The 16,470-nt window shown below is 39.1% G+C and overlaps 1 protein-coding gene across 1 annotated transcript in view; it reads right to left on the reverse strand.

Annotated features, from left to right (window-relative positions):
- The window catches only part of ROBO2 (roundabout guidance receptor 2), a 587,768-nt gene that overhangs the window by 17,919 nt on the left and 553,379 nt on the right, over positions 1–16,470 (reverse strand). Inside the window, exons 29-30 of the mRNA XM_065421111.1 lie at positions 11,065–11,325; positions 5,570–5,770 (exon numbers count right to left, since the gene is read on the reverse strand). Of these exons, the coding sequence (XP_065277183.1) occupies positions 5,570–5,770; positions 11,065–11,325 (462 nt within the window). The remainder of the gene's footprint in view (positions 1–5,569; positions 5,771–11,064; positions 11,326–16,470) is intronic.

Here is a 16,470-nt window from a genome sequence, read left to right on the forward strand (position 1 = left end):
AAACAAATTGGAAAACTAAGTGCCACCACAACATCCCCTTTTTAAAAGCACATTATTCACAATAAATGTTTTCGGTTTAAAAAAACAGAAATAATATTTTTTTTAAATAGTAAATTAAACTGCATTTTAAAAAATATGTATTGTGGTTTGTTGGAAGTACACTTATAGAAAAGAGAAAAAAAAGATCACCTGTAAGATAATGGAGAGACTTGGCGATACACACGGACACTTGTTATGTAATATTGTAAGCAAATTATTAATGAACAAAAACATACAGAAGCAGATGGACAAGGTAGTGAATATCATGATACTGCACAGCTTTAATACTGACACACATTTACTTTCCAGTGGAATAGATAAAACATATCTGAAAGTAATCGGGATGGCTTTTGTCAACTTCTCATTATTCCAATTTTAAAATAGAATATAATGAGAAAGGTGTTCCACCAAAGCTCAGCACAAGTGTTCAAATCAAAATCCTCTCTAGTCATATTGAAATGTTTCCAGAGAACCAAAATTTGAGAAGTGTGCTGAAGAATCTGTATCTTCACATATCAGAGTCAGCAAAAATCGGATGCCCTTTTTACCTTTGTTGAATATTTCTGTACGTTTATAGACAATGGCTTTAACTATATCCATTTAATCAGCAGGAAAATTACATATATTCATTGGTTACATATATAAATAAATTCATACATTTTGTTTTTGTCTTGTAACCGGCTAAATAACAGATTTGACCTTAAGTAAAGTTTAAATACCAGTTTTTGATATTTGACAGTTCTGAATACAATTGAAAACTGTAGTGTTTTATTGTATAATGGAACAATTAAATAAAATGAAAAGAAACACATATATTTAGGAGTGTAATTTACTTGTCCTAGGACTTTGCCATCACTAAAAGTGTACTTCACTTAATACTGGTGAACTCCAAGGCGATATACAAAACAACATAGACAGGATATACTTAAAGGGTGTTTAAATGCAAACTTGCATTCATGATTAGGTGATTAATAGAAAAAAAGCTGTAGAATGTAATATTTAAATTAAGTATTGAATGAATGTGGTATACAATACATGTAGAGTATTCTAACAAATGTTTGAAAAATTTACTCATAGGGATTTTGGAGGTGCAGAAAATCTAGAGAAAGTCATGAAAACTAATGATGAGACAGGATGCTGTTATTAATGTCCACTTACAGAGTTTGGTTTATTCAAAAAGTGTATAAACATGCGTTACTTTGTTATTATAGTAGGGTTTAAATTCACACGTTAAAAGTAGGTCAAAGATTTTTTTGTTTGTATCCAATTTCTGAGAACATATTGCATTGAAAGAAAAATATTCACTGCAAACTGAACATAATTTTACCATTGCTTTCTTTTTCAAACACTAAGAATTTTGCTACAAATTCCGTGGAATCAACTTCAGTTATTGAGGACTTCAGTTAATAAAACACAAAAGTTTCTAGACTGCATAAAAACAACTCATGTAAATGAATTTCAGTGGTGCAGCTCTATCTTCTATTTTACTGTACATGTATTGGAAAGATGAACTAAGATATTCCAACATATTTCATTTTTCAGAAGCATCTTGAATATGTCTCAATAATAAATTGCATCTTTAACTATTTGCTAGGTAATCCCAGAGTTTATATTGTTTCTTTTTCCTGGGGGGATTTCTGCATTACATGCTGGCTTTGAGAGATTAATTATGGTAATTCTTTTTAAAATGTAACATAAAAACAGCTTTAGTGAAACACCTTAATTTCTTTTGTTTGTAGCAAGTTTTCCCCCACTCCCCCGCCCTCCATTATTTAATTATATTGGGCAGGTAAAAACTGATCCTAAGAGTTGAGAAGCTTAGCGTTCTATTCAGAGGTCACAGTTCAACTCTGTAGTCTCTTTTTTCATATTCTCTCTTGAAACTCACATTTTCATCTTTTGACACCCCCCTTTTTTTTAAATAGTAAGAGCAACCATGTTGCTTGTTATTAAAAGATTTAATTCTGTCCCTGACATCTTTGCTAACATCAGTTTTGCCTGTCATCTTCCTATTTCTACACCCCAATGGAAAACCATTTACCATACTCCGTTACATCCAGCATTATCCAACACAGCTTACAGCACGTAAAACGTTCTTCACACATTCAGTCTTCTTCTTCTTCATGTCACAAGGAGTAGAGTTTTGTGCTTATCACCAAATAAAATTGCAGTGCAAACTTTAAACATAAAAGTTACACAATTAAAAGTTAATATATGGCACCACAGCCTATTAATTCACATATAGTACAACAGACCAATAAGAACAGACAATAATATGAACATAGCTAAAAGGAAGGTGAGCTTGCATAGCAATGCAACAAAAGAAATTATATACAGAGGGAAATCATTTTCATCCTGGAGGGTGATTTTTTTTTCTTTCTTTTTTATATACTCCTGACAAGAAATAGTTTAAGGTGGATGGTGTATTAAAGAGACGAACACAAGTATCTGTGGGATATGTGTGGCTGTGTGTCTTTACATTGCATTTACAGTTCTTTTAATAGTACATAAATAAAGAAAATGTTCATTGCACTGTTTAGTGTCATCACTTCCATGAGTTCAGACCTGATGGTCCTTCAGAGCAGCTTGGGATGTCTCTTCTCAACTACTCTATAGAAAGAAAAAGAGAAAAAAATGCACTAAATAAAACAAATCCTCTGGCCACATTACCACAGCACATCTCATAAACATATTGGATTTTTTAAAATTGCTTTTAAAATTGCAAGTGGTTGACTTTAAAAATTTCACAGTTACCACCAGTTGTAGTAAAGATACCAAATATGTCTTCCTGTGTCCATGTAGGTCAGGAGACAACTGCAGTCTCTGCCTTACTACTGTGTGGTAACTGCAAGTAAATACAGAGGGTCTGGTTCTCTGCTGTCCCTCATGGAGTGAAGTGCCTGTGCTGAGAGTCCACTGGGATGTGTGTGTGTGTGTGTGTGTGTGTGTGTGTGTGTGTGTGTGTGTGTGTGTGTGTGTGTGTGTGTGAATGGGATGGAGGGAATCCTTACCTAACTGATTAATGGGACTAGTGTAAATGCTAACCTAGGGCTTGATCCAAAGCTCACTGAAGTCAGTGAAAGTCTATCCATTGACATACCAGGCTTTGGACCAGACACTAAGGCCTTACTTCTTCAGACTGATCCACATAGGTAGACACAATGTCTGCACAGCTCCACTGACAAAGGGACTCCTTGTAGTGAACCTATGTCCTGCTGAGATATTACCGGAGGAATCTGGTGTAGGTACAGTTAAGCAGGATTAGGAATAGTGACAGGGTTGATTGTATCCAAGAAACATTTATTTGAATAGGTCTGAAAAGAATATTCTGTTAGCACACTGCAATTGCTGTCCAGGTAATATCTGTTATGCAGCTACTGCAATAGTACCCTATTTATTGCTTTTACTAGAGAGAGAAACAGTGACCAGAAGTGAAAGAAATACATAAGTGGGAAGAGCAACATACTTAATATTTTTAAATGACCTCTATATCTTTTTCAAATGGAACATCTGTGCTGAAGTCAGACCTGGGGCTCAGATTGGATATCAAGTAAAACCTGGTTATTTAAAACCTGGTTATTTAGTTATGTACTTCAAGTGTTCTCTAATTGTGTCACTTTTAAATTGCACTGCATGTGGAAATTAACATATTCTTTACCAGAGTGAGATACCAATTTTATGGATCAGATCCACAGCGGAGGCATGCTTGGCAGAGCTCAGAAAGAGAGATGCAAAGATGTCTTAAAGGCACCTTTGCACTCCTCTGATCCTGGGGTCACTCTGTGATGGGTTGTACTCTTAGCTGCCTATGGCACTATCATGGAAACTGGGGCCCATAGAATAGTAGCAAAGTCCAAGCCACATCCCTCTTCCTCTGGCCACATTCCCTGCATTGGTTGCATGACGGTTCACCCTAAGGCCTTTTATTTATTTATTTTTTATTTATTAATGGAGATATCCTATCTCCTAGAACCGGAAGGGACCTTGAAAGGTCATCGAGTCCAGCCCCCTGCTTTCACTAGCAGGACCAAGTACTGATTTTTGCCCCAGATCCCTAAGTGGCCCCCTCAAGGATTGAACTCACAACCCTGAGTTTAGCAGGCCAATGCTCAAACCACTGAGCTATCCCTCCCCCCTTGTGTACACTGGCAACAGCATGTAGCATAGGTGTAACTACATGCCGCTATGAAAAGCAGGCTGCATTCATACTATGGTGTATAGCTACATGCATCAGTGAAAGGCTCTGGCAAGGGGAAAGCCTTGGCGAAAGACTCCAGCAGCAGAGAGTTTCCACAGCCTTTCCCTACTGCCAAAGTCTTTCCCAGTGGTGGGGAAAAGCTCCTGCAGTGGGGAGGCAGAGGGACACTACACAGCTAAAAACAGGAGTGTAGTTTGGGGGAAGCACTTCTTGGCCATGAATAAAGCCATGTAGGATACATACCTTGAAGTTTTGGTGTGTCTTTATTCTACTCGTCTAAGCAGTGCCTTACTGTCTACACTGTTATTTATACCTGTGCTGGAGGGTGTACAATATATGTAATCTACATGCCACCATACATGGAGGCCTAGCCTGAGATACCCTATGTATAGGAGAGCCTTCTGGCACTGGGTAATTCAATACTGACGTTGCTTTGCACTGACAAACATCAGCAGGGGTCAGGTATCAGCCTTCTCTAAAGGAGCTGCTGGTGTGGTGAGAAAGTTCCAGAACCTCCTTCGAGACTTCTGGGACCAGGTGTGTTCTCACTGTGTTTCTCAGGCAGCCAGAACACCACAGTATTTGCTGTCCCTGTTACTAAAAGGTCAGCTTCTATGACCTAACAGTCTTTGAGGTCTCATGTGAGTGTCATCTAGCTGACATATACATGGCATAGTACCAGGTATGACATACATAGTGGTAACAAATTTGGGAAGGAGTTCTGCTGGGCTGGGAAACTTGAGAAAAAGAGAGGCACCACTTTCTTTGGGATGAGCAAAAGGGAGACTGAATCAGGGGGCAGAGAAGAGAAAGAAAGCTGAATGGGAAAGAGAGGGGGTAAAGAAGGGGAGTGATAAGTTTGTCTGCTGTAACCAGCCAAGAATAGAACAAAGGCCTCTTTTTAATGCACTTCTGTAACACCATCACCAATGCCACTTTCAGGTCAAGTAACTTGAATTTGGCTAAAAAATTCTAAAGGAAAACGAGTAATTCTAACCAGCTGACCTGATGTGTTTCCCTTTACACTAGCATCACAGATTCAAGGATGTGTTAAATAGATGACCCGAGTCACAGTACTAACACAGATTAAAAATCATGTTGTAGGGTGAAGTCTAAGATAAATCTAAAGGCACAGAAAGGTACATTTCAATTATTCGCTTTTTTCACAAGGAAGTGACCTCTCAGAGATGACAGAGATCTGGGTCAGAATCATAGCTGACTGACAAACTGAGCTTCTCACTCTCTGGAATCCAATCTTGCATCAGTGAAAATTTTATTATAAATTTGTTCTTTTTTTTTTTACATTTGAATTGCAGCAAGAAAGACACTTACATAATTCACCAGTAAACTGTCCTGGATTATTTGATCCCATATATCCTACATCAAGAAGGTCACTAGCATTGCGTTGGTGACCTCCTCGCAAGGCTTCGCCTTTTCTGGGTCCAGTCGATCCTTTAGAAGAAGCTGTTCCTGAAGAGCTGTGACCACCTGGGGATGGGAAACTGGGCTTACTATATGGCACCAGCGCCTCTTCTAGAAAACACAAAATCATAAACATATTATTAACAGCATTATCCAGGTGTGGATATCAAACTCACCCAGTGTGTATTACATTTAGAAAGGTTTTTTTTTCTTTTATTTTGTCTTATGATATGGCAGTGATACCAAAAAGCCTCCATGTGCATCCTAAACTGCTTCCACAGATAATGAAACCAATGTGTTTGCATGTAAACTTATAAACTAGTTTGCATTAATTATAAAATGAGATTCATTGTGAACAAATAGCAGATGAATTACAGATTGCTTAATAGAAATAGCTGCACATACAATTTCCAGAATAATGTAATGATTATATTTTCCTTTAAGCTTCTAGGAGTGTTTTTTTTTTCCTCTTCTTTAGTTTAACTTATGGTAACACTGCTTCAATCAATTTAGATAAAGAACTGTGGTATCAGCTAATTTAATTAGCTTCCTGGAGCTCAGTAATTTCCAACCATAGAAAGTACATTGGAAAAATCTCATTTTACAAATTATCCTATTACTTAAATATTTGTGGGGGAATAAATCTTTCTGTGACACTGTTTCAGGGGCACTACATGGTCCTCTTTGAACAAAGGATTACGTCCCTCTTAGTTTACCCCTCCTCTTGCGCAGATGAAGGATTGTAAGAATAGGTGTCTTGGGAGACAGAAAGTCTTTGGGGATAGGCTTGCACCTTTGTGTTTGTATAGCACTTAGCAAAACAGGGCCTCAAACCTGATTGGGTCCTCTGGGCATTATGGTAATAACAGTAGCAGCAGCAAACAACAGAATTGGTTTGATTCCCAAACTGAGGAGAATCAAAGCTGTTTATTTTGTGGAACTATTTTTATTTTTGTTGTACACACAGCACTCTAGCCGTCTTGACTAAATCTTGAGGAAGAGGATTTGATAACTAGATCACCAATTCAGCAAGGTACTTAAGCATATGCCTAACTTTAAATACATGAGTAGCCCCCACTAACGTCAATGGGACAACTCACAAGCTTAAAGTATGCACTTGCTTAAGAACTTTCCTGAATTAGGGTTAAGATTTTTCCCCTCTACCTATTGCTAAACCATTTAACTGGGCGAGACGTATCTTATTTAATGGCGGGCAGAGACAGGGAGGGAGAAGTAGAGAGGGAGTAGTGGAAAAGGAAGAGGGAGATAAGAGATTATATTTGACTCTCTTCCGTAATCTTAACACCCATAGGTCTAGAATACTAGCACTGCAGGATATCCGCTTCATATGCTATAATTGTGCTGTCCTTGTTGAAATGTAAGCAAACATTTAAAAGACAGAGCAAGATGGCATTTAGCTATCAAAGACTTTTAAATTTTATTAACAGTTTTTTTCACAGCAAACCCTAACAATAGAATCAGAGGGAAACTCATTCCAACAGCTGGATGAAATATGCAGCAACCTGCAAAGGCAGCAATAAACACAAGTAGAGGAAATCAGTTTAGCAGAAGCTGGACACATTTCTAGAGTATAGAAGAGGAGAATGAAATATACTATAAACTGGTTTGTTTTCCCAGTTTTGGGATGAAGACTAAGGTTTCGATGAATAGTCCATTCTTTAGCACTTTTAAGGGTGAAATGAAATATTTAGAAACAGCCACCACCAAACCCCTCATGCCCTATTATACTGTTACAATAATTTAATAGAATATATGCTGTTATGATGTGGCCTGAGAAATGTGTAATTCATAAAATAAACAATAACAATATAAAATAACAGTCAGATTTTTCAAACATTCTAGAACTTGGAAGATATTTGTCTAAATCCCCAAAACAGCACTGAAGGACATTTCCCCACCCGAAAAACATCTTCTTAGGTCCTGATCCTGCAAAGACTTCAGTATCTGCTCATGTGGTTCTCTTTGCAGAATGAAGGCCTTAATTTACATCTACAAAACTGGTGTTTGTTTGTCCAGACAGGTGTTTGTATGACCCACCTGCGCTGGACAACCACAATGTTCTCCTTGTGCTCAGAACTACTCTAATCTGATTTGCATAGTGTGCCTATTATTGGGGTAGCTGAGCATATCACATTTAGGTATGTTGCTGCTGTTACTACACTTAGGCCTGGTCTACACTAACCCCCCAATTCGAACTAACGTACGCAACTTCAGCTACGTGAATAGACGTACCTTAGTTCGAACTTACCGCGGTCCAGACGCGGCAGGCAGGCTCCCCCGTTGACTCCGTGTACTCCTCGCGCCGAGCAGGATTACCGGAGTCGACGGCGAGCACTTCTGGGTTCGATTTATCGTGTCCAGACAAGACGCGATAAATCGAACCCAGAAGTTCGATTGCCTGCCGCCGAACCAGCGCGGTAAGTATAGACAAGCCCTCAGTGATCCTGAGCATGCTCAAAAGTCATCAGTGAAAATATGGTTTCCAGTACTAGACTACTCATGCTCTTTTGAAAAATACATGAAATTAGGGGCTTAGTTCTGCACAATTGAAGTCAATGGGGTCTATGCCCTTGATATCAGTGGCAGCTTGACCACGTCCTAAGTGGGACCCTACAATAGAAAGAATAATAATATCTTTGTACATAATTAGGGTTATTATTACAGCTAGTACAGTACTTTAAAATATTTGTTAACAAATGTAACTGTTATTCATTGAATAAATGATCTGACAAACAGTGCAAAATTTTCATTGCATAGGTCAATCGATGTAAAAAAGAATAATGTATTCAGTACTCAGCCAAACTCCTTATTGTTTTATATATACAGCACCCAAAGTGGGCTTGGTGTTTCATAGGTAAAATACGTATGGCCTCTGCCCCGAAGAATTTACAATCTCAAGCTCTGATCCTGCAAACACTTATGCGTGTGCACAACTTTACTCATGTGAGTACTCCCACTGACTTCATTTGTGAACCAAATCAATGACACTACTCAGGAACACAATTTGTCCCAGATGCAGGTGTGTGTAAGACCCAGGTCCAAATGTAGACATGATACACGGAGTCAAAGCAATGAAATGGGGAAGGTAGGATGAGGGAAGAATGGAAGGGAGGAGGCAGCTACTGTGGTTTCTTATGCATGTTTTTTTTATTTTTCTGATATATATATATATATATTGCTATATGCAAGTGTTTGCAAACAGGTTGCAATTAGCTTTCTATTGTAAAGCAGATTATGACTACTCACTTTCAAACTAAAAGTCATGCTTTCAAAATATTAAGGCTAACACTCAGTAACAATAGTCATTGTTTTGAATGATATCAAGGCAATTGAGCAAATAGTTTTTCAGAAAGACAACAATTAAAAATGCCTTCTTTTGAAAATATTTGTTAAGTGTCTAACCCTGTTATCTGGTGAATGGATTCCCAGTGAACTTCATCATTAATTGGGAAAATAGTTCAGGACAGATTTCAAGAAAAAAATATACTCATAATTAACATTATAAAAATGATGCAGGAGTATCCATCGTTAAACCTAATAGAGAAAAGAATATGGAGAAAGAATGCTTCAGTACAAGAAGTTGGAGTAGAAAAGAAACACACACACAGTGAAAAATGCTGGCACAGCTTCAGTGAAGCATCTTGCATTCAACTACTGGACATCACGGAACGCATTTGAAGACAGAGTTCTGTATGTCCCACACTGAAGGAGAGGGCTGCAGCAGCTCCCAATGCACCTCCTAAGGTATGCATGAGGGAAAGCCAACTGCCTTGGATCTGTAAAGGTTCACAGGACAGGAACTCTGCAATCACTCTAACCCCTGAGGGGCCTGATTCAACACTCACTGAAGTCAGTGGGAATCAGTCCTTTGTACTCAATGGGTTTTGGCTCTGACTCAGGTGTGAGGTATGAGAGCCTTACAACTGTAGACCCCCCCTAAGTTACATAATAGTTAACATCCTCATCAGCCCTTCCTGCGCACTTACTAGAAATGGAGATGGGGAATTTTGAGTGTGGTAGCAGAAGAGCTTCCATGAATATAGCCTCACATAACAGATATACATGCAGTATATTAGAGGTGTATATGTAGAAAAAGTTTGTAAGTATGTCTTGTGGGTCAGAGTTAAGGTTGTTATTGGACTGTACCAGGTGAAATCTCACATATTAATATTGTTTTTAAACAAACATCTGTACTGCAAAGGTGGTAGAACAGACATATAAATGACCTTTCACTTGTCCATACTATTGAAGGATTGTTTTGGTTTGTTTTTAATGGCATATTCCTGTTATTTATTAAAATATGGGTTATAGTATTTATTGTAGCAACTGTAACCAAACATTAACATTTTTTTTGCTTTTGTCTAGAACTGAAGAGACCAGTCATTTTTCTTCTGAGGCTGTCCTGAGAAGCAGATAAAGGAGGATAACATACAGGTATCAGAGAAGGACCATTCAGAAATCCTTGCTCCAGGACAGATGCACCTACCTATACCATTGTTTTTACAGATATGAGATTAGCTATGAGAATTAGATTTAAATACTTATTGCCAGTGTCATTGTGTAAGTTTAATACATGCATGAGGGTCCAGCATGGCCCTAGAAAAAAGAACTGTATATGCCTTGCTTCTATGCTGTATGTTCCTTGTGCAATTGTCCCCTTGCATCATTCTATTTTATCAGCACTGGACTAAGATGTGAGACGAAGGCTACGGAAAATAGTTAGGTGTCCAGAAACAGAAGCTGTGAGTGGCTAAACTGAAGGAATCTGTGAATGTTGTAGAGCTGAATCTCCAGTCCAATCTCACCTCCTGTACATGTCTTTACAGGCCTGAGATCCATTCAGAAGTCAAGCTCAGTAATCAGCAAAGACAAGTTCCCAGTTAAAGTCTATACTGTCATCAATCGAAGCCTTACTGAGGAAGGTTATTTTGTCATATACTTGAGTAGAGAGGAAAGGATGCTATAAATATAGCTGGGAAAAAACGGCTTAGGCTAAGGAGGGTCAGCCCTCTGTAGGCATGCAAAACAGCTAGTGCCAATTCAGTTGCTGGTTGAAGATACTGCTATATGTGGCCTTACATGTACAATTAAATACATTTTATAAAGGGGAATAGTTAAAAGGCTGTTCCTCTTGCCTGGCCCACCAAGAATAGAGCTCAGATTTTGTTTTTTTGCTGCTACGTTTGACAATATTATTAATTCCCTAAATAGTGTAATGTATGCACTGGCTTAGGGGGTAAATGTATTTATTCTTCTAATATAAGTCTTGGCAATGCTGGGGACTATTGGTTTAAGGTGATCTTATATTCTAGTGAGTTATAAACCTCTACTGGAAATGTTTCAAGAAGCTGTCTACACTTCTTTGACTTGTGCAGCACACACACCTGATCCAAATGCTTGTTTATGTTGGGCTTTCCTGAAATCTTCTTGACGTTCTGTGGAGCTTATCCATTCCTGGGTTTGTCGCTGCCATTCTAATGATGTTCTAGCTTGACGATCCAATGAGCTCTTTGTTTCATCTATGTTGGAAGTATGCTGCCTCTCAAGAGAGCTTCCTTTTCTCTCTGCCGAGCCTCCGCGCTGGCCAGGGCCTATTTGCTGCCTTAAACCCTGACCAGGGGGCGGATCTGGTGGTGGTGGAAGATCTAAAAAACGTGAATAAGATTTAGAACAAGCTAATATTTAATTGAAACATGTTTTGTTTGAAACCGCAGAGAAAAAAAATTTCCCCTAATAAAAGGATCTGAGTCACTTATTATGACTTTTTAAAAAAAGGAAATTCATGTTAGTCAGAAATGCAGTTTATTTACCCTCACTACTAGCCTCTACCTCCAGCAATTGTGCTACTAACGTCTTCTATGAAATCAACAGAATATGAGCTACAATTTGTGTTCCTTGATGTATACATGATGTATACTACTGTATTTGCCTCATTCAGCAACAGTCAAGGAATTTTGTCAAGTTGTGAAAAATTAATCCATTTTATTTGATTCAGTTTCTTCTGTTTCAGTCTGTTTGGGACATACTTCTCTGCCCCCATCCTTGAGTTTCACTTTCAGTTTCAGTTTTGAATGAACTCAAAATCTAAAAGTAAAATTCAATCAAATCCCACCAAATTTCAAAGATCAAGTTATTTTAAAAATATGTCACCACTGACAATATATTATTATAAGTGTTCAAAATATATTTTAAACAGAGCCATTTAATAAGAGGAATATTTTTTGCAAAAAAAAAATCTCACTTTTTCAGAAAAAAAGTTCAGTCAAAACTTGCTATTTTGGAAAAATTTCAGCGACTTCATAAGTTTAAAGAACATATAGTTTACCCATCAAAACAAATGTTCAACTGAACATGAAAGTCACATGATGTTCAGAATAACTTGTATGCTACATTTCAAAGTTTATAAACTAAACCACTAAAGTGGTAGTACTGTTCCAAAAAAGAGGTTTCAAAGTATGTTTGTGATGACAAAAGCATAAGCACATAACAGCAGCCATACTAGGTCAGACCAAAGGTCCATCTAGCCCAGTATCCTGTCTTCCGACAGTGGCCATTGTCAGGTGCTCCAGAGGGAATGAACAGAACAGATAATCACCAAGTGATCCATCCCCTGTCACCCATTCCCAGCTTCTGGCAAACAGAGGTCAGAGGTTAGGGACACCATCCCTGTCCATCCTGGCTTATAGCCATTGATGGACCTATCCTTCATTGAGTTATCTAGTTCTTTTTTGAACTAGATAAGCATACTTTTCTCACTATATAGAATCCTGAGACAGTGATCAAAGTTGGAAAATTATAGCTCAAAAAAGTGAAATTTTGACTGAAGTTATACAATAGGAAAACAAGAGGCCATGGCTCTTTATGCCTCAAACTCAGATTGTGAGGAATTGAAAAAAAAATTGAGGTGTCTCTGACATTCCCCTGAGAAGCTGCCCATGCTGCCTATCTATAGTGTATGAGGAACTGCCTGTAGCTCATCATTGTTATGTACTATATTATGGTTCAACTAATTGTATTGGGAAAATTTTACAGATATGTTGGGAGAGATCCTCAGATTGTGTAGCCCAGTGGAGTTATGCGGTGTTTATACCAGCTGAAGCTCTATCCTTTTGTTTTTTACCCTTCAGAAATTACAGCATTTGAAAACTTTTAATTGGAACTTGACCAGGAACAGTGGATAGTATGAAGGAGTATTCCTCTGCTTTTGGAACCTGCAGTGGAGTCTCAGGGTTGTAGCTATGAAGGGACTGAAGCAATTTTTACATATTGATGAGGAGATCTTGGTCAACAGATTTATTTTAAAAGGATGGCAGTGTTTCAGTTTTATATGGGGTATGATTCCTCATTTTCATGTCCTTGATAGTAGAGGTGATACTTGCATTTCCTATGTGTGGGGCAGTGTTTTCTCCAAAGTTGATGAAACATCTTCCCAGTCAGCACTTCTGTCTTGCATAGTTAAATGAGAAAATGCTGGTTATTTCGGACAACAGGTCAATGTATGGGACAGGAGAATTATATCTGGTAGCAGCACTGTACCTTTGTTCTTGAATGAGGTGCCAACCCCCAGATTGAGATCTCTCTCTTCTGGCTAGCACAATATTATAATAATCTGTCAGTGGGCTTGGTGTATACTTTATGTTCAGTGCTAATTTATTTGATTTTTTTTAGTTATGAATATAAATGTGACCTTCCATGCCAACGACTGTGTTTGAGTTATTGTAGGTGGACGACGGGAGGGGTATGGGAGCCTGCCAATGTTAAAATTGCTTTATAGTGTTGGCTTCCAAAATGGCATTCCTTATAATTGATTTTACTGCAATCATAACCAGTTACCTTACAGAACCACGACACTGGCATCTGCTTATACAATTTGAAATTCAGATTATTGAAGTTGTAACTTACAACCTCTATTTGAACGTCCATGGAATTCAGTAAAGGCAGTCTGTAATATGGAATCTGATTCTCTAACACAGAACTATTACAATTTCACATGAACAAAATAAAATAAAGTAATAGGGAGCAACAAATGTGTAAGTTTTAAATCTGCAACAGACAGTAGCACAGAAAAAGAACATTAAATTCAAAAATTGTTTCAGTATTAATATTTTACTGTATACAGTGCCTTTCATCTGACTATCCCAATGCATTTAGCAAACTTTTATTAATCAAACACTGGAGAGGAAGAAAGCCTTGTTGTTAAGGTACAGCTTGGGAATCAGGAGATCTGGACACAACTCCTGGACCTGCAGCAGATTTCCTCTGTGACCTTGGGAAATCACTCATCCTCACCTTTCCTGCAATTCCATCTGTAAAATGGATATCGTTGCCTACTGCACAGCAGTGATGTGAATATTGATGTTTCTAAAGGACTTTGAAATGCTTGGATGATATCAGCAAGTTAAACAAGTTATTTTTGAAGGCAGTCTCACACTTTTTTGGAAGTAGGGTAGGTCTGTCTTAGAGAATCTATCTAGGCTGGTCCCACCCTGAATCGAGGGTTGTGGAGCCCATGTTGTACAAAGGCTGGCAGGGGAGGACTGTAAGCACTGATGGCCCTACTAGCCAGTCATGGTCGGATTTAGTGTTGAGCTGTCTAATTGCTTGCTCTCTGTCTCAGGATTGGCTGGGAAAGCAACACCCTTTCCTCCCTTTTCTAACAGAAGTTTTGCATTAGTGGTACCCTTTTGCCTCACTTCTTTTCCTGTGTCTGCAGCATTAATTATCCCTCCCCCCTACCTTTAGCCTTAGTTAAGCTCACCAGACACACTCTGCTGTCTTCCCTGAGCCTATATAAAGATCTCACTGCATCTGGAACCATGATGAGCCTGTTCCCATTTCACAGCAGGCTAATCTCTCCCGCCCACACACTCTGTTGTGTGTGTAAATCAGTGGTGGTGGCAGCACCCCACATAATATAAAATCACCACATAGTGATCAGTCAACAGGTTGGGATTTGGGCTACCAGCAAAGGATAAGAGCGACTGGATGGATTTACAATCCCACTTCCCTATGGCCATGCTAGTATGGTTAGATGCATCTCCATAGCACACATGGAGGGGAGTCAACTCGTTTCCTACGGTCAATCGCTCCAAGAAAATTGTAAACCAAGAAATGAGGGGATTTCAGAGGGGAGACCCTGGTACATGATGGTATTGCCTAGTATCTTAGTTGTTCCATCCCAGTGGGATTCATCTTTCTGATGTCAGGTACTGATGCCAGCCAGCCACCACTAGCAATATCTAATGGCTGGATCATAAATTTGCAAGCCAATTTATAATTGAAATGGCGGGTGGTGGGGGTGAAGGCCTTGTTTTCTGATTGCCTAATTGAGGGACTGGGATTCAGATGCTTTAGCACAAACCCCAAGCAGAGATGGAGGGTTGGCTTGGGCTTAGTCTAGCCCTCCTTATGAGTGTAAAGTGCTGGCTGCCTTGCATGGCCAAGTCAAACAGGCTCTTGGGCTGTCATCAACTGGAGGAAGGCACAGCATATGGTTGGAAGGTAGGCTACAGGCACCCCTTTCTGCAAAATCTGGCCATTCATTGTTTTCCCAGGAGTGATTATTATGAAGCTGCAGCCTATGAGCTGTTCTTTGCAATCAGAGTGTGAGTATCCTCCTTACAGTGGCATAGGCAAAGGTGAGCAGAGGCAAAGACTGGGCAAGTCAGTGGCAAAGATGAGGAAGTAACTGAAGTGCTAACTCCAGCTCCACTGCTTTAGTCACTAGACGTACTTCCTCTCTGATTCTTCTTCTATGGATTTATCAAGCATTATGTTCCACTAAAGATGTAAATTTAAAATCAGCCAGGAGGGTATAGTATAGTTAAAATATGTAGATTGCAGTGCTCTGCAATTTATAAGTTTATTAAATAAATAAGTAATGGAAGAGTTTACTAATGAATTTAGAGCGCCGAGACATGTTCATAACAGAACCTGACACCACACACCACATGACTTCTGCATTTGCTGGAAGATTTGTCAAGGCTCACTAACCATTAGAAAGAGCAAGAGACTCATTTCTGAGTGAACACAGACTCACAGGCATAAATCCCACCCAAGCATTGTTTGAGGGATCACAAAGTTCAGAGGATCCTATGGTACCAACTGAAGTAGGGAAAAATGCAGCCCCAGGGGATGCCCTTCTTTCCGTCTCTGATTTGCCTATGTGGAAGAGAGGGAAGCTGCAAAGCATCAGGGGGCACTGAAAGGTTGACCAGAACAATGAGGAGAGCATCCACATCCCCACCCTCATTACAGGAGTGGTGAAAATGGCTGATGGCTCTTTTAAAGCTGATTGTTTGCCCGCTGCCCTCTCCAAATCCTTCAGCGTTTACCGTAGCCAGCTATGAGAGCAGCAAAAGTAGTAAGACAGCCACACATAGGAGTAGCAGATGGTGGTTGCTTCTTTTGCTAATCACAAGTGTAAGTGAGGTAGGAATAACAGGAGAGGTGGTTGTTCAGGTGATTAGAAGGAACAGATCCACCAGGGATTTGCAGTTTGGAAGAGGGGATTAGAGAGAAACAGGGGTGTCAGAGAATTGAAGAGAAAGACAGAGCCACTAGGGCGTGGAGGTGAGTGGAATTCAGGAATGGGATAGCATTACCAAGCAATGGAAGCATGTTATGGGTTAATATGGACCTTTTGTATGGGTGGCACAAAAAGCATGAGCAAAGCGGAACACAGCATGGCACACTTTGAATTTGTTTTGGGGAAATTTATTTGAATATTGTTACCTCCATGCATTAGCTAAAGTCATGGTTTTGGAGTGAAACCAGATGAAATTCAGTCG

This window comes from Emys orbicularis, chromosome 1 (genome assembly GCF_028017835.1).
Source record: "Emys orbicularis isolate rEmyOrb1 chromosome 1, rEmyOrb1.hap1, whole genome shotgun sequence".
NCBI classification, from domain to species: Eukaryota; Metazoa; Chordata; order Testudines; family Emydidae; genus Emys; species Emys orbicularis.